Below are 18,428 nucleotides of genomic sequence, written 5' to 3' on the forward strand. Positions count from 1 at the left end.
ACATGTATTATAAAACATTATCAGGGGAAGACTTGTATTTGGAAAAAAAGTTTCTTTGTGTACCGAAAAAGGTCAAAGTTTCTTCAAATCCCATTCTAATTGAAAAGATGACGCAGCATTTTAAAGATATTTCTAGTATTGAAATGGTTTGATGTGTTTTGAAGCATGATATACATTTAGAAATGATATTAAGAAGATGTTTGTGTTACAGAAATCATTAGATTCTGATGTCATTTTAAACCTTTATGTGTCAATTATCCAATAACTTTATAACTGATCTACTCAAAGGTGGTTTACCACGCTCAGAGTATAAACATCATTTGATTAAAATTGTTTTTCCGTAACACTCTAGAAATCGATTCTTTACTTTCTGTGAAAATTAACGGAATATTATAAAATGGTATAAACAGCTGCCTGTCTCAGGTAGACAGAAATTGAATTTTCCCGTTTTCATTACTTCTCCGCAGTAAAATTCACCGATAGACGTAATCGATTCTAACTCTCGGCCGTGAAGAACAACAAGAAAAGCTTATTTAGACTTTAGCTCTCAGCCTACACATAGTTGACTTCTGAAAGAAACCTGATTACAGCTATATTGCAATAATTATGATGGCGCTGTTAATTTTATTACATTTATTGATTATTCTCAAGTTCAGCCAAGTGTATCGACCAAATTACAATAGATATAATTAAGTATGGCAAATAACAGAAATTAACTATTAATTGTATTTATCATGTTGGGTAGAGATAGTTATATTTTATTCATAAACCATATTTACATAGTTTTGATGACATCAGTTTCCAAATATATGCCAAATCTAAAAACATATTTCTGATCTCAGACAGATTGGAATCTATACTCTATTCAACAACAAAAATTGAAGTCAATATTTTGCAGGTGAATAGTCCTTGGATGAAAATGTAGGGAGTATAATAAGAGGATATAAACCAGTTTTCAGGAATAAATGTACAAAATAGAAGACATTGATTCCCTTCTTAAGCTTCTAATTATAAAATTCTTTATTATTCCCCTTATTTTGTTCAATTGATTTTTACAGTTGGTGTTATTTAATTTTTCAGATACTATAGATTTTGACGATCTCCAGGCCTATGACGTAGCTGATTTGTTGAAACAATACTTCCGTGAACTACCAGAATGTCTTATGACCAACAAGTTGTCAGAAATCTTCCTGAATATATTTATTTGTAAGTTTTCATCCTTCCTGTTATACTTATAAAAACGCCTATCAGTATCCAGTTTTATTTTATTTTCATAAAATTTTTAATAAAAAAGTTTCTGTCCTTGATATTGCATAATTTTTACCACTTGATGCAACTGATGGGCTTTGTATTTATTGGAGTAGAATTCCCCAAGTTAGTGGGAAAATGAGGCAGTCATTCGTAACATGAATTATTTATTTCCCTGAATGAAGTAGTTAGAGACATCACTGTACATCCTGTCAACGATTTTACCTTTAGTTCTCAGCGTTGTTTGACATTGATTTCATCAGTTTTCATAACAATATTACAAAAATATATCTATTGGTGCATCTCACTTCATCCATTTTGAGAATATTATTTATAGATTGTACATTTGTAGTGTTTATTTGAAATCATGCTGAATATGCATGTGACATTGAACATTGAGCGATAGACAATATTATTGATCCTGTTTAACAAATAGTCAATATTTATAATTTAAATTAGTTATGCATTACTCATTTTAGTTTTGCCACCCCAATAAAAGATGTTTTTGCCACAAATCAAAAAAATATGTTATCGTCACCAAAAAATCAGGTGTGTTTAGGGTTCCTCAACTGTTTCTATGAGAATTTCGTCAATAACTTTTCCCAATATATAAGTTGTTGTAACAACTAACTGATATCAAAATAAATGACAAAATTGAAAAACAAATGTGAAAACAGTGTCACATATATAGTTCATGGTCAAATTGTAAATGACGATAGTTTCTTGGTAAAGAAGTTTGTGCAATAACTGTTCTGGACTTGTTGAGAACATTATAATTGTGTTTATACATTAACTAAAAAATTCCTGAAAATAATGTCTATTTATATCTTTAATAGTTTAATTATTTTGTTATTGCAGCTCTCCCAGTGGAATCCCGATTAGAAGCTTTACAGGCTACGGTTATCCTATTACCTGATGAGAATCGTGAAGTACTTCAGTCATTGTTGTACTTCCTGGCTGACATATCTAAAGATGCATCAGAACATCAGATGACGGCTAGCAACTTGGCAGTCTGCTTTGCTCCATCTCTCTTTAGTCTTAACGGTGCCAAGTCTTTAACAGGAAGTCCTAGCCCTAGACGTCCACGGAAAAATCTTGGTGTTCCTGATGCTAGGGAATTACTGGAACAGAAGGCTGCCCATGAATGCCTTACCACCATGATTACAGACAGCAAGCAATTGTTTACGGTAGGAAGTCCATCAATATATATACGATACATAATTTTATAAAATCGTTACTAATCGGAAACAATTAATCCTTTAATGATTTTGTAAAAGATATCTAAAATCAATAAAGTAATAGTTTGCGAAATATTTTTAATTTTATGATAAATTTTTCTCTATAACATATGGTTTAATGGCATATAAATATATGTGTTAATAATCTGTTTTGTAGATATCTGAGGCTACCATGAGTAAATGCAGGTTTTCATACATAGAACAAGGTGATCCCATCTCATTACAAGAATTTAACAACAACTCCTCAGAGACTGAGCCAGGATATCAGGCCTTTGTAGAAAACTCTATACAAGGACTCTTGAAGGTAACTTAACTCAAATTTCACTGATTTATTTTGCCTGTAATAGACTTATGATTCATGAAAGTTTGATCTGTAAAAAGAGCTTTAGTAATAAGAATTCTACACCATTTATGACATTTTGTTAATAGTTTAACTCTGTTATATGTACCAAAGCATATAATGCTGGGCAAAATTAGTATAAATTATATATTTCAAAATAATATTTCAGGAATCCCATGACAAGTTTCGAGGTTGGGTATCTGTTTCAATACCAGGTGATGTGGATGTTTCCTTCAAGAAAGTAGGAGATGGCCATCCATTGAGATTGTGGAAATGTTGTGTGGATGTTGAGGCACCTCCTGAAGTAGTACTGGAGAGGGTTAGAGATGAAAGGTAGGCACAATAACCATTTCTATTCAGTTTCATTATACTGAAACATACAATAAATGTCACATGATAGCATCAGTAAAATTAAACACAAGATTTTTTGGAAGTTGCCTAAAATGATCCCAATTTTATAATCAATTAAAGGTAATAGCAGTATACCGCTTTTCAATAGTCATGAATTGATTCAACTGAAACAAATCCTGGCCACAAACAAAAATTTATGGAACGAAACCCACTTTAAGAGGAAACAAAACGGAATACTGTAAATTCAGAAATTATTGCGAGGTTTTTATTATTGCGAATAATACGACTGAGTTGTAAACGCAATAATTAAAACTCGCATTTTGTAATATTTTAACTGAATTAAGCATGACTTTTCTCAAAATCGTAAAAATTAGAATCGCATTCAAGTGTAAAATGAGAAAATCGCAATAATAAATGCACGCAATAATTTCTGAATTTACAGTAACATAAACACTGAACTGCTGCAAAAACAAACACCACATATATAGACTATGTGACTATGTGATAACAACCATATTCCTGATTTAATACAAACACTTCAATTATTTCATACAAGTTTTTTTTAGTTTTTAAATGCATGGTTAAAGATGATTTTTATGTATTACAGACATATTTGGGATGAAGATTTATTGAAGTGGCATACAGTAGAAAAACTTGACGACCAAACTGATGTGTTTCAGTATGAAAGGAATTCTTTGCCACCTCATCCAGCTACTGACTTCTGTATACTCAGGTATATATATATTCAAATATAACTTAAAAGAACAAAAAATTGAAGAAGATTTTTAATATCAACTTTTGAATTATTCAACTTTTTTTAATTCATTTAAAATGACAAAAATATAATGGTTTGTATCACAAATTATTATAAAAATTATCTAGGACTGTGAAAATTTTATTTAGTGAATATAGTATCTGATTTATTGTAAGATTTATCTTTCTTTTAAATTAAGACTTGTTTTTAATTAGATATTAAGTTGAAATTTCTGTTATTCTCTTTTCTTAATCATGTATTCTATACTACAGATATGTAAATTTGAAGCCCGTAATTTATATGATATATGGGAGACAACTCTATTCAATTATTTCTCATCTGACTTTTTCAGAGGCTGGAGAACAGATTTACCAAAAGGATCTTGTGCCTTGGTCTCAACATCAGTGGACCATCCTAAAGTAGAGGTCCAAGAGGGTATACAGGGGGTTGTACTGGTATCTCACTTTCTTATAGAACCCTGTGGGACTGGGAAATCTAGAATTATACACATGTCTAGAACAGATCTTAGGTATGTCATAGACTGGTCAAAATTTGTAAATCTAACACTGTATTAACTGATTATATACAAAAACAAATGTGCATTAGAAATAATTGGGTTTTTTTTTCAAATTAAAAAAAAATGGAGACAAAACTATACAGCAACATATTAACAAAACATTACTATAGTACATTCCAAAAGGCAACCAAAGATGATAATAACCTATTTTGAAAGTCGCAAAAAAAGATTTGGGTATTTGGTACCAATTCATTGATTCAATTTAAGAATAAAAACACTTTCTCTTTTATCTTAGCATAACGTCATGATGATGTAAAAATACTTTGACTTTTGTTACAATGACAGAAAATTCATTGACTGAATAAAAATCCAAAATCTTGTGTATTTATAGAATAACTAATCGAAGAATTCAAATAGAGAAAAATATTCAACGAGTGACCGAACAACACATTAATTCACGAATGCGCAGAGCGCATGAGTTAATTATCAGTGTTGTTCTGTCACGAGTTGAATATTTTACAATATTTGAATTCTTTAATTAGTTATTCTTTTTATTACATTGGCAAATGGCTTTTTTTAAAGAAATTAATGTAAAACATGTAAAGAACTATATCTTTTTTCTACCAATTCACAATTTGTTTGATCCGGCTGTTATCGACGTCTTGACAAAGCCTATTGTTGTATGACGTCAGAGAGTGAAATAACGATGTTTATTTCACATGTGAAATTATCGATTTTTATTTAACTGGGAAATCAATGTAATTCATTGCAACCAATGTTGTAAAAATATATATCTATACCTTTTGTGTAATGATGATTAATATTAATTTATTTTTTTATTTCAGAGGAAGAACTGCAGAATGGTATAAGAAGTCATACGGCCATATTTGTGTAAGCCTTCTGGAGAGGATCCGAGATTCTTTCAAACAGGATACAACAGGACCAGAATCTGTCGTATAACTATGGGCTATATATACTATATATAACCATCAGTTATATCTAATAAGAGGAATACTACATCTAATTATCAAATACCAGACTCAACTTATATACACATGAACTTGCCAAATCCATCAAGATATTTTAAATACACCAGAAATGAAGAATGTAAAATGCAATAAGCAAGATATTATAGTTTTGAGTTTTCAGAATTCCAGACAAAAACATCTGGAATTGGAAAATCAAATTTTTGTTTTAATTATATATTAATTCAGTATTTATAACAATTTATATTAAGGAAGAAACAAAACATTGTTTAAGCATTTATAGTGCATTTATTCTGTGCCATTTTCATTTTACCATCAACAATTATCAATCACTTATTTAAAATCACAAATAGTCATGAAATTTAGAAAAAACAAAAATGGGTTCAAGCTTTTCTTGGGCTGTAGTTGCACATGGCTTTAATGAACACTTCTTTAGGTTCTTAGTTAAACCAGAATACCTCATACTATTTTAAATGGCCGTAAAGCAGTTAAAAGTTCGTTGAATGTTGACTCAAATCTTATTAATGAGATTAGCTAATGGGAGATAACTCTGACAGATGGTGCTAGTCATGTTTTGTTTATTTTGTAGTCCCAAATGTTTTTACTTGTTTATTAAATCCATAAGTTACCTCTAAGTCGGTTCTACAAAATTACTGGGTTTTTCCTTTAATTGCATAAAAAATAGATGTTTTTCTGGGAAAGAAAAAATATAGAATATGTCATCCATTATCCACATTTTGAGGTAAAACATCTTTTAAAATATTTTATCTACTGTTAAATATGTATGCTTTTCACCAATATAAGTCAGATATATAATGAAATGTATACTTTTGTTGTTAATACCTAAGTTAGGTGTATGTACTATTGTTATGAAATGTATATTTTAACAGTGCAATCTTTGATTACATAGTTATATCTTGTAATAAAAAGGTATACATTTTATGACAATGTTAAATGTAAATATATGGTCTATGTATATTGGATCTTGTCATTGATATTTGTGTATATTTCCTTCAGAGGAAATGTACATTTCATTACCTCAAACTTATATTTCCATTATTCCAACTATTATTGTTATTAAAATGTTCATATAAGTAAACAAACTGTTAAGAAAATGTCAAATTAAAATATACAAATATAAATGAATTGCCTTTTATTTTTATCAGTCCAATGAATGATGCCACAGAGGTCAAGCCAGCTGTTTTCTGGTGTAATTTGTCATGATCAACACCTATTTGAAAGATAGCCATTTCAAAATAATTTATAAGTTGATGTCAAAACAGGTTGTGAGTTTCAGTCGAAGTCATGGCAGATGCATTTGACTAAAATCTTAATTGACTAGTATTGCCAGTTTTCCTACCAAATGTTGTGATTATCTCAGGCATTCTGGCTGCATCCATCAATGAAAACTGACCACCATGAAATAGCCATCAGAACTGAAAGATGCATTAACACCTATCAATCATTCAATCAATCAATCAATTATAAGTTGATTTATATGGCTTTGTTGATATCCATGTACTTAATATGATTGTCCTGTCAGTATATAGAGTTTCATTACTCCGTTATTGATCAAGTTTTTATATGGGATAAGTTTCTGAAGATTATTTGTGATAGGCTTGATATTTAGTATGATATTTTAAAGTTTAAAATGAATATTACCGTTTTTGGAGGATAAAAGGTTGCATTAAAAAGCAATCAAACCCTTTAGTCAATGGAGGATGTGGTATGTGCCAAATGAAGTGAAAGGTTAGGTAGGGCCTTCAATAATGAGAATAACCCATACTGGATAGAAGCTAAAGAAGGCCCCAAAATTACAAATGTGAAACAATACAAATGTAAAAACTAACAGCCTGATTTATGTATAAGATAAACGAAAAACAAATATGATATACACCAACAATCAACAACAGCTGACTTAAGACACATTATTCACACGTGCACTGTGTAAATTTTAAGAAAACTTTGAAATTACATCAGTGTTGTGTTATCTATTGAAATATTTGGTGTTCAGATGATTTTTTTTTCACATAATTGTGGTTGCCTTATTCGTAGGAGGTCATGAACTCAATCCTCATCTTTGAGGAACTAACTGCAAGCCATAACAATATTTCTTTTAGATAATTATGAACAGCTGATAAAATATTTACATATGGCACATCCCATATAAAAGATATGTACATGAAACCAAGATAGGAGGGATCCAGGATTTTGAAAAAGGAGAGAGCCAGAAACAAGTCAACATTGGGAGAGGAACAAGTAAAAAGTATATGTAATCATATTTGTAGCTCATTAAGCACCCCTTTAATCCACCTCCGACAGACACCTACATGGTCAGTACTGTATATCAACATAAAAGAAGCACAAATTTAATGCAGTGATAATGAACAAATATAAGCTTTGTAACAGGAAGAACTAAATGGAATCCTGCAAAAATATCAGATCGGTAATTAAATGTAACACTTTTGTTTAATGTTGGTACAATCAATTTATAAAACTTTGAAGACAATGATATTATGACTGTTGGGTGATCTTAGGTTATATAGTTAACATGAGGCATATAGGCACTAAATAACCTTCGAATTTCCTATAATACTGTGACAGAACGATATTTGTTTTCTGGGGCTACTTAGTAGCTTGTTCCTTAGTTTGACTGAATATTTAAATAAGTGAATAATCAGTTGAGACCATATGTCCTATCACAGATTTTTTTAAGTGAATCTTGGAATTACATTGATTGCTAAACAATGACTTCGTATAGTTGTACTGAAATCTTATTTTAAACCTTGCATGGTTAACACGATTTTGGTTGAAATTGCTTATAATGAACCCTTTTAAACTTTTTTTTTCATCCACCACAAATATGCCAATCAATGAGCAATAATTCTAAGTTTACTGGATGATAAACAAACAAATAACAGGAGCTTTATTTTTGACTCTCCTGATCCACCAGTCTATCTTAAAACAAATGTAAGTGGTAATGTGGACATGTGTTTGTCTGGACATAGGCGGATCCCCGGGGGAGGGCTGGCGGGCCCGGCCCCCATTTCCTGGAAAAAATTTGGTTGATTTTATGATTATATAGGGAATCACTGAAGCACGACTGGAGTGGACCCCCCCTAGGTCAGTCAGCAGGCCGCCTTTACAAAAAGGTCTGGATCCGCCACTACCGGAGCCTGTGGTATCAAAGAATTGTTGCTTTGTCAAAGTGCAATTGATGTCTGTAACCACTCTTTTTTGTCTTTATCCAAACCTCATCTCTACCTGATGAGTACATTCTTTACATTCTATGTGTTTCTTTTTCAAGCAATTTAGGAATGTTGCCTTTACATACTCGGATATTCAAGAAACTAGCTAATATATGCGTAATAAAATATACCAAAAAGGACATTTGATTTAAAATTATGAACCATAAATGTATGGACAAAGGGAAATAATTCAACGCACAATATTGCTTCAGAGTGTTTGGTTCACAATACATATTGAAAGCAATGTGATACCCGTAACTACCGATGAGGCAGACGAAGCCCCTTAATACACATTAAGTGTCCAGAATCTAATCATCTTTTTTTGTTGGAAGAATTTCATTGCTGCAAATTAAACAACCATTCATTCTAATATGATACAGAGATTATAAGATTTTACAAATTCATTACACAATTATTAGACGATTGGAAGCATTATATATGGAAGCTAAATATTAAAATGATAAATTTTCAGAACAATGTTAAAGTCTTTTTCTCTGTAGTATATAGATTCAACAACATTATATGGTTTATTTGATAGTTCAGTCCTGAATCCATGCACAAGAAAGTTAAAATTTCATATCTTCTCTCAATTATAAAATGGTTAAGTAGGGCTATAAATCTGTCATTTCATACTGATAAGGCGACTGATAATTGAAACACAAAATTGTAAAACTTTAAAAGTTTTAGGAAAATGCACAGGCACATTTTGGGGATGACCCTCCCCCCTTTTTTTTATTTAGAAATATCCTTTCTTTTTTGGTATTGTGTATTTCATTTTTGTCCCTTCTTGCAACAATTGTCACCTATAAATTGAGAGATCAACCATGTGGTGTCTGTGAACTAACATAATATAATTGATGTGACAGTTTAATTTGAAAATATGGTGTTTTCTATGTGGTGCAGGAGATAAGTTCACTTTTTATTCAACATCATTTTGACGCAAATTCTTCGGCTTAGATCATACACTGAGTTGAAATTGGCATAGTTTTCAAAGAGTTTTTGAGAACTCGTCGATCGGTGAATTTTGTCATTTGTCTTTTTGTTTCTAGCTGTTTTTGTGCTACGTTATCATCTGATGAGTCAAACTCTTTCCAACTCTGATTTTACACGTTGTCTTTGTCTATTGACAATCTTCCGGATGCAATGCACCTATCCCAAGTCAAGTTCACGTTAGCATGAATCTTAATTTAGTGATGTTATACTGTAAGATAACAGCCATTTACCAATCCGTAATTGCACGAGGTCACTTGATAGAACTTATCAAAGTATTTTATAGGAGTAACACGATGGGTGTCAAATGAGGAACAGGATATATTGTATCCCAGCTTTTGATGGGGTTCATATTGCTAAGTGTTGTGTTTTGTGTATGTACTGTTATTTCTCGTTTAATCTTTTCTGTTTTTACCACGGGGTTGTTAGTGTATTTTCGACTAATGACTTGTAAGGTACCATTGGTATCTTAGGAATCTCTTGTACTGGTACTATTAAATGTAGTTAGCATAATGGGCACAGTATAGTTTAATGTACCACCACGTGCAAATGTAATGTTATTGTCTTAATTAAGCCGGTTATAGTTCTGCAACTGTTTCGATGCTTTGAACGTTATTGAAGAAAATAGAATCATCTAGAAAAAACGCTTCGAATGACGTTTATATCGTGTTGTTTTCATTTTCTATAGCTTGGAAACTAAAGCTTTGGCAAACTGTTCTTGTCGTTCTATAATGTTTTCACCCCGATAAACAAAACACAGATATCATCCAATTATTTAATTTTCAAACGTGTTTTCAATATAACTTTGAAAAAGGTGTCATAAATATGTAAACGTCCTACTTTCTTGGAAAATAAAAGCGATACAAATCTTTTCCAATGAAGTGTAATAAAGTTTTGTTATTTTTGTTCCTTCTGTCCCTTATATCTGCTTAGCCAACAGATTTCCAATTATCTGATCTGGGGAAAAACGGATACCAATACCATGTTTTTGTCTTTCTCAAAAACAACATAAAACTCTATATTGGTTTCATTGAGAGATATTGGCTTTTAAATCATTATATAAGAATATAACGTTCAAGAACAGATATTACCTGTAACATGACATGATTTCTTATTAGAAGGTTAGGTACGTTGAGCTTGCTTGATTTATCATGTTCTGCTAATTCGTATGTTCTCCCACCTTCTGCAAATCTAGTTAAACCCATCATATTTTCATGTGCTATCACAAGTGAGCTGAACTTCATCAGAAGTTGTAAAAGGTCATATATTACTTACTTTTGTATTTTTTTTATGGCGTGTTAATGGCAGATAATATATGTCTTCTGTTTAATTTCGAAAGACTCGGGATAATTCAGAGCTTGACATAATATAGACAACTGTTAATTGTTGAATACTCTTTTCTGATTTCTGAATGTCTTTTTTTATTTATTTTGGTGGGTTACTTTTTCAGTAATGTTTTACCCATATCTCCTTACTTCATATTTCTGTATATGATACAAAAAAATAAATAAAAATTTGTCAGGATAGCAATAACACATCATTGAAGGTCCGCGGCAATTTATTGTACGAGAGGATCCCGAAATAAAGTTATCGACGCATACTTCACAAAAATGGAAATGCCCTTGTAGTAAATTCAGTCATCAAGTCGCTCTGATCGATCAAGGGAATGTGTATAAATTCGTGACTGCTTCGAGTAGAAATTTCAAATATTTTTACTTTCTGCGTATTACCTATTGATTTGATTAGCTACATCCTGCATAATATTTGATTAACGTTTACAATGTTTTCATTTCTGACACCGCTCCCTTTTATGCTGCTTTGTACTTTATTTGTTCCCGATAAAACGTTCAATATTATTCTTCCTGTATTTGATATCATGGCTTCATAAATTATTGCTGCTGATAAAAAATAATAGATAAATTATCTCATGGTGTAGCGTATTATAGAGATGGTGACTGCATGGATCGCTGTCATAGATTTTAACAGTAAGTCAGATAGATCAAGGATGTAAGAATCGTAGCTCATTTCCACTATCTTGTGTGTCATTTTCCCATAACATTCCAAGTAGCACATTGTTTAAACTGGTTTGTTCGTTAAGGAACTGCATTTGTAAACATTTGAAATTCAGTTCATGTTTGAAATCAAATCATGTACATTTGAGATATATAGTTTCTTTCTATTCCAGGCGCAGAATAGAACTGACTGAGGATTGATCCGGCCGTATAAGATAACAAAGTAGAAGATGAAAAAAGTGACTAATTCATCTCATACTCACTGTAAAGTACATATAGATAGATTGTTAGAGTACTTCTGCGTTGACCACGATCAGTTGTGTTGTCAATATTGTCGAAAAAAACATTTGTCATGTCAAAACATCATGTCACTTGCTTCGGCGTCAGAAGGGATACAATTTTCACACACAGTTTCCGACTGCATGAAACAACTAAAGGCACTTGGTGGTACTTGTCAGGATATTATCAATAATAGAGACCGCTGTGTTGCCGTCTTACAAACAGATGTTAGAAGACTGAAGGAGACTTCGTCTAAAAACTGTAGCATTGATGAACTAGAAAACAGCTTAAATGAAAAATTAGAAGAAAATTTGAAAACGCTTTTGAATGAAAAACAATATGCTTATCGTTTGAAAAGGGAGATAGAATCAGCCCATGAAAGAATAGTATTTACAACTACACATGGGACGAACGAACAAGTTTTCATATTAATTCATACATTTGATTGGAAGTTGAAGCAGCTCGAAAGCAACATTGGAAATGCCATTGAAGGACTACAAAATATTACCATCTCAGTAGAAGATTGTGAAGGTAAAAAAGGCACTTCAAAAATAATCACTGTTCAAAGGAATCCCAGTGAAATCATATACAGGTCTGCCATATTAAGCCAAGCACAAGCTCCCTCACAATCGGCAGCAACACTTCAAGTGTTTCAGTATCATTCTAGGATTAATGCTACGGGTAAAGCTATAACCGGTATGACTGTCACCGACCAAAATGTTTTACTGCTTTGTGATTATAAATACTGTGGTAATGAAACGGTTTCGGCATACACGGACACAGGAATATTTTTGAAAGCAATCAAGATGCCTGGTCCAGTATGGGATGTTGCCATGATCCCAGGTTCTTGTAAAGCCGTTGTTACGTTTAATAGCAAAATTCTGGGCTTCATCAATACAAATAAACTTATACCAATGAAGAGCAAACCCGTATTAGGGTCAAAACATCTTGCTGGTGTAGCTGCTTCTCAAAATGAGATAATGGTCGGTGATATGGGAATAATTCACTTTTTAAACATACATGGACAACATCTTCGTTATTTGAAAATCAGGGGTTGGGCGCTGTATCTTAGTTTTGGAAGCAACAACCGTTTGATATATGCAGATCATGATTCCATAAATTGTATAGACTTTAGTGGCTGTGACATTTTCAAAATTCAAATACAAGGAGAAAATATGCATAGAAAAATTGTGCAGGATCGTAGAAATAACATCTATGTCACAGGGCGTGGCACTAACTCAATACAACGTCTGTATGCGGATGGAACATTAGACCGTCTTGTTGTGGATGTTTATAACGGAGTTATCGATCCTTTAGCTATATGCTTTAACAAAGACCATGACAAGTTATACGTATCAAATAATGGAGAAAAATCAATCCTAGTATTCAGGTGTAGTTAAACAAGGAATCGTGTCTTGGTCCTAATTGATTCTGCTTTTCTAAATATGTTGTTTCATTAAACTATTAAACCTATTATGTAATTAATATCAGTACATTACGTATTATTTTCATGGTCATACTTAGTTTAAACATATTGATGCATAGTGGATTGGGAAACAAGTTAGTGCAACTTGTATTAATCCTTCCACTTGGCGGGTACAAGTGCTACCTTGTAGCGGTATAAGTCTGCTCTTTTTCGAAATCTACAAGGGTGTCTTTTACGTGCAAGAGATATGGTTATCTCTTAACACGGGTCAGCCATTTATCGCCTCCCTCCGACGGACGATCATCGTTTCTCGAGACCATACTCGCAAAGGGTGTCGAGGGAGAGCTGAAAATTCTTTCCCGCTTTTTGTGCCTGTCCTAAATCGGGAGCCTGTTATTAAATGGTTGTCGTTTGTTGCTGTATATCATATTTGTTTTGTACATAAATCAGTTTAACAGTTACTTCTGTTGCCTTTTTTTATGGATATACCATCTGGACAGTCAAGCAATGAATAATGTTACAAGGCCAGTTTCGAAGTACAGGACTGTTGGGATATTGCCGATTGTCGTTTGTTTTTTGTTGCGCTTCAGTGTTTCTGTTGTATCGTTGTTTTCCTCTTAAAGTTGATGTGTTTCCCTCGCTTTTAGTTTTTAACACGTTTTTGATTTCTCTTGTAATGTTTATTGGTCGTTAAGGTTACTAATAAATAGGATCTTATTGAGCAATGAATGGTTTATGCTAGAGAAAGAGTTAGACTGATTTAGACGTTTAGCGGGAAAGTCAGTAGTTGGGTACAAGGGTATAGGGGTGGTTGAGAAGGATTGTAGTGTTCGGAATCGGGAACAATTAGAGAACACCCCTACCCAGAAAATAGTATACTAGTATTCGCCCTGGGGTATATAAGATGGTGAGGAACAGACTTCGGGTTCTGTCAATATTCTTACAGAGGAAGACCAGTGTACAAGAGTAGGCACATTACATAGCTGTAAGTGATACTGTCAAGGACAACTTGTACTGGGTACAAGCTGGTCTTACATAGGAAGTTGACAGAGCAGACTCTCCCGTTCGGAGGACAGGCTGTACCAGTAAGCACTGTCTGGTAGTGACATACGGTCCAAATCGGAGGACAAGTTGTACCAGCCCGCACTGTCTGGAAGTGACAGACTGTCCAATCTGGAGGACAGGTTGTACCAGCACACACTGTCTGATTAATACAGACTGTACCAGCCATACTGTCTTTTAGTGACAGACCGTCCCATCTTGAGGACAGGCTGTTTTGTTGTATTATAGTTGTATATTTATTTGTCTGTTGTTACTTTATATCGGCAAAGAGCCCGTGTGCATATTTTAGTTCATTGTGCATAATATAGATAGTAGTTTTTAGTATGACCGTATTGTTTGTGGACAACTTGGATCCAAGTATTTACTGGAACGGACGTTTGTGATATAAACGCCTGGTTACACGTTACATATTTGGTGGCAGCGGTGGGATTCAAGTTGTATCAAATACTATTTGATTGGTTGGTCGTTATTTAATTTATTGTGAGTTGACATCAATGTATACTTTAAAGGTTTGTACTTAGCCGTGTCACTGATTGGACAGGCTCAATCAGTCCTTGGTGATTTACCAAAAGAAAAGAGACAAATATTTTCAGACCTAGTATATGCACTGGGGGAACGCTTTGCTCCATCTTGTCAAACTGAACTACACCGGGTTTAATTTAAGGAATGTCGTCAAAAATCAAGTGACACTTTGCCGGGGTTAGGTCAGTCAGTTCGAAGACTTTCTTATCTGGCATACCCGACTGCTCCGTTAGAATTAAGAGACACGCTCGCCAAAGAACAATTTATAGATGCACGAGTGTTCTCCGAAATGCGACTGAGAATTAAACAGTCTCGTCTTAACGATGCTATACGGTTGGCAGTTGAGCTTGAAGCTTACAACTTTGCTGAGAGTAAAACACTGAAAAGCATAGGTCATTTACGACAGACTACAAGTGACGAACGGACAGAAGCAAGTAATAGCCCTGTTACGGCGGTATCTATGGGAAAAATAACGACATGGATGCAGACGATTGAGAATAATTACTGTCCTTAACAAACGAGATAAAAGATTTAAAGTCCCAAAGAGAGTTCCAACCACGGGGGAAGATAAATAGCGCACAAGGTCGAGGAAAAAGGTTTGGTCCTTGTTTTAATTGTGTAGAAATAGGACATTTTGCGAGAGATTGTCTCCATAATATTAGGATACAGAGTACTGAGGATAAAAATAACGATTTTGATACGGACGCTACGGTTAAAACACTGAAGTCTAAAGTTAAGTCTTCAAATAATGACAAAGGTGATGTTGCTTCAGCATCAGCGGTTTCAGGAATGTTTGTTGAATTAAGCATTCAAGATGTACCAGTCATGTTTATGGTTCATACTGGAGCTACGCTAACTTTAGTTTCTACAAGAGTGTATCATTCGATTCCTGACTTGTATAGACCGCATATGAGTGAAACTCAGTTACAAATTAAGTCCGTCTGTGACAACTATTTAAACCTTAGAGGTAAGGGTAGATTTACACTTGATTTTGGTAAAGAAAGAGAAGTTTACTTTAGAGGCCGTTGTAACTGACCTACAAGTCGATGGTATTCTAGTACAAAGAAACAAGGGCTTTGCATACAAATGATGGTTCATTAAATTAAAACAGAACATATAACATAAAGGGAATACAGACTTATCTTAGAATCAGTCTTATATATAAAAAGGTATTGTAATAAGTACAGATAAACAATAAAATTTAATGTACTTATTATAATTCCAGAAGAACAAGGATAATATATGTGTAAATGAAAGTTTAATTTAAGCAATAGCAATACAAGGCATACAAGTAAACCTACTAAAATCATGGTTCTTGTGTTCTGTTGACTTTAAAAACACATTTGAAAAGAGTCTTAGTTGCCTTCCAAAACTCAGGATCCAGGAATGCATAGATGAACGGATTTATGAAATTATTTATCAAGTACGTATGATAGAGCCAAAGCACAACGATAAGTCGGTTCCTTGACAAATTATCCCAGAAATCGTGCATAATTCCTTCCAATGTTAGAATGATGCCCACGGGTATAGCACTAACAGCAAACACTAAAGTTATTATCATAAACATTAACGTAAATTTGTTCTTTACTCTGTTATTTCGTTTAAAATGTCCATAAATAGTACACCCAATTCTACCATATAAAAATATAAAAGACACTAGAATAAGAAAATTTACAGAAAGATAAACAATGCCATAGGCAGCGCCATCGATATCCGAATCATATTCCATTTTTCCACATCGTTTTCCTACAATAGTGCCCTCACTTGCAAAGTCGATATGGTCATACGTCATAGCTAGAGGCACTGCCATCGAAACTGCAAGTAAAAAGGACAAAGCAACCATTGCTCGTCTAAAGTATAGGGGTATTGTTATATTTTTACATATCTTCAAAAATCGTTGAACAGCAATACACATTAAGACAAACACCGAAGTAAAGGCTGTAGTTGTTATAAAGAAGAGTGCAATTTTACATCCTAAACTGTTCTTGTAGTTCAAATGCATTGCAAGAAATATAATGTCTAATATAGGACAAACAATGCACGCTATTAGATCTGCTACTGCCAAAACAGGAATAAAGTACCTTTCGTCTGATACATCTTTCAACTGGTACTTATATACAACAATAACTATGGTATTGCCAATCAAGCCACATATCATATACACAGACAGAGCTGTAATATTGCCAATAATGTTTCTCGCAAATTCACTATGCCATTGCATCAACATTTTATTCGTATCATTATGCTCCATGATTAAATTTATCCAGGTGAAAATATGAGGAAAAATAGATGCAGTCATGAGGAAGACACTTCAAAATAGATGAGTAAATTTATTTAATAGAGTTCTTCCTGCAGAAGTAATCATCATGTCCAAACAAATGGTAGAAACTTCCTATTTAAACATTTGATATTATATTGTATTAAAACGTAACATAATACGGACTTACTATTATGTGAGACAATCATGAAAATAAAAAGAATATGTTGCATTGTCACAATTTATTGTTTTTCTCACGATTATCTCACAGGACTAAAACTATTTATATTATTGGTGGTTTTTTGCATACCAATACTTCCGCGAAAAAGGCTAAGGTATACTTCTGATATATAAACTATTTAACTCCAAAGTCAAAATTAGGTCTACTATAATAGACAAGTGATATTACTCCTTGTCATACCCTAAATTGCCAAAACGGAAACTTCTAAATATATGTGACATAGAAAACAATCTATAGGTGTCTGTCCCAATTTAGAAGGTTATAATTTAGTGGTTGTTTTACATTTGTCATGCCGGTGCCTTTGATAGCTTGCTACTCACGGTATGGGTTTGAATTTGACATACACGGTCATCTCAGTACTAGAATCTATGACAATCTTAATTTTGAAATTTTCTCCCACCTTTGTAGCAATATACCGTTCCCACCTTTTTATCAATAAATTATACCAATTTCACCTGCATATGGGATATATATTTCCCAACTTATTTGGTATTAAAGAGTTTGCAGCTGCTACTCAGACTTTGTGAAACGTCACCAGTGTCTGCGTAAACAGTTGATGAACCAGGGGTATGTCAAAAAACGTCTTGTAACTTTTCTAAAAAAAACCAGTATATTGGAGGGTATCAAGACCTTGTTGATAAATATTCCGTATCAACTTCACAAAAAATACACGATGGTCTTGAAGTATAGATTCTGAGTAATGACGTTGTTTATCATCCTAATATTGTGTTATAGTATTCGTTTATTTGTCTTTATGAACATTACTAATATTTGGGATTTTTATTTCCATTTGCTAAAATTTACTGTCGAATCCACAGTGGGCATCGGTCAAAAGGTTTTGATGTTTGTTTACCATGATGTTGATGTGCCAAAATCGTTCATAAAGTTTATCAAAATTTTCTTTTCTTTTTGAAAGGCATTGGTTCATACCTATTAAGTATAAGAACATTAATTTGA

General features: G+C 33.0%; 2 protein-coding genes across 9 annotated transcripts in view; both read left to right on the forward strand.

The window, feature by feature from the left end:
* Window positions 1-6,576, forward strand: part of LOC139485241 (rho GTPase-activating protein 7-like) — a 139,126-nt gene extending 132,550 nt beyond the window's left edge. For all 8 annotated transcript variants that reach the window (XM_071269532.1, XM_071269533.1, XM_071269535.1 and 5 more), the window contains 7 exons: window positions 1,081-1,206; window positions 2,107-2,435; window positions 2,644-2,790; window positions 2,996-3,159; window positions 3,785-3,910; window positions 4,284-4,460; window positions 5,294-6,576. In XM_071269532.1, coding sequence (XP_071125633.1) covers window positions 1,081-1,206; window positions 2,107-2,435; window positions 2,644-2,790; window positions 2,996-3,159; window positions 3,785-3,910; window positions 4,284-4,460; window positions 5,294-5,408 — 1,184 coding nt within the window. In that variant the 3' untranslated portion in view covers window positions 5,409-6,576. The remainder of the gene's footprint in view (window positions 1-1,080; window positions 1,207-2,106; window positions 2,436-2,643; window positions 2,791-2,995; window positions 3,160-3,784; window positions 3,911-4,283; window positions 4,461-5,293) is intronic.
* A 5,530-nt stretch (window positions 6,577-12,106) lies between these two features.
* On the forward strand, window positions 12,107-13,363 carry LOC139484021 (uncharacterized). Its single transcript, XM_071267743.1, has one exon. It carries the CDS (start codon window positions 12,107-12,109, stop codon window positions 13,361-13,363), a length of 1,257 nt encoding a protein of 418 aa, XP_071123844.1.
* Window positions 13,364-18,428: the final 5,065 nt, after the last annotated feature.

The sequence above is a fragment of the Mytilus edulis genome, chromosome 8 (assembly GCF_963676685.1).
Source record: "Mytilus edulis chromosome 8, xbMytEdul2.2, whole genome shotgun sequence".
NCBI classification, from domain to species: Eukaryota; Metazoa; Mollusca; class Bivalvia; order Mytilida; family Mytilidae; genus Mytilus; species Mytilus edulis.

Bases quoted from the DNA above. Each gene is read 5' to 3' on its own strand.
- LOC139484021 (XM_071267743.1), top strand. From the start codon at position 12,107: ATGAAACAACTAAAGGCACTTGGTGGTACTTGTCAGGATATTATCAAT.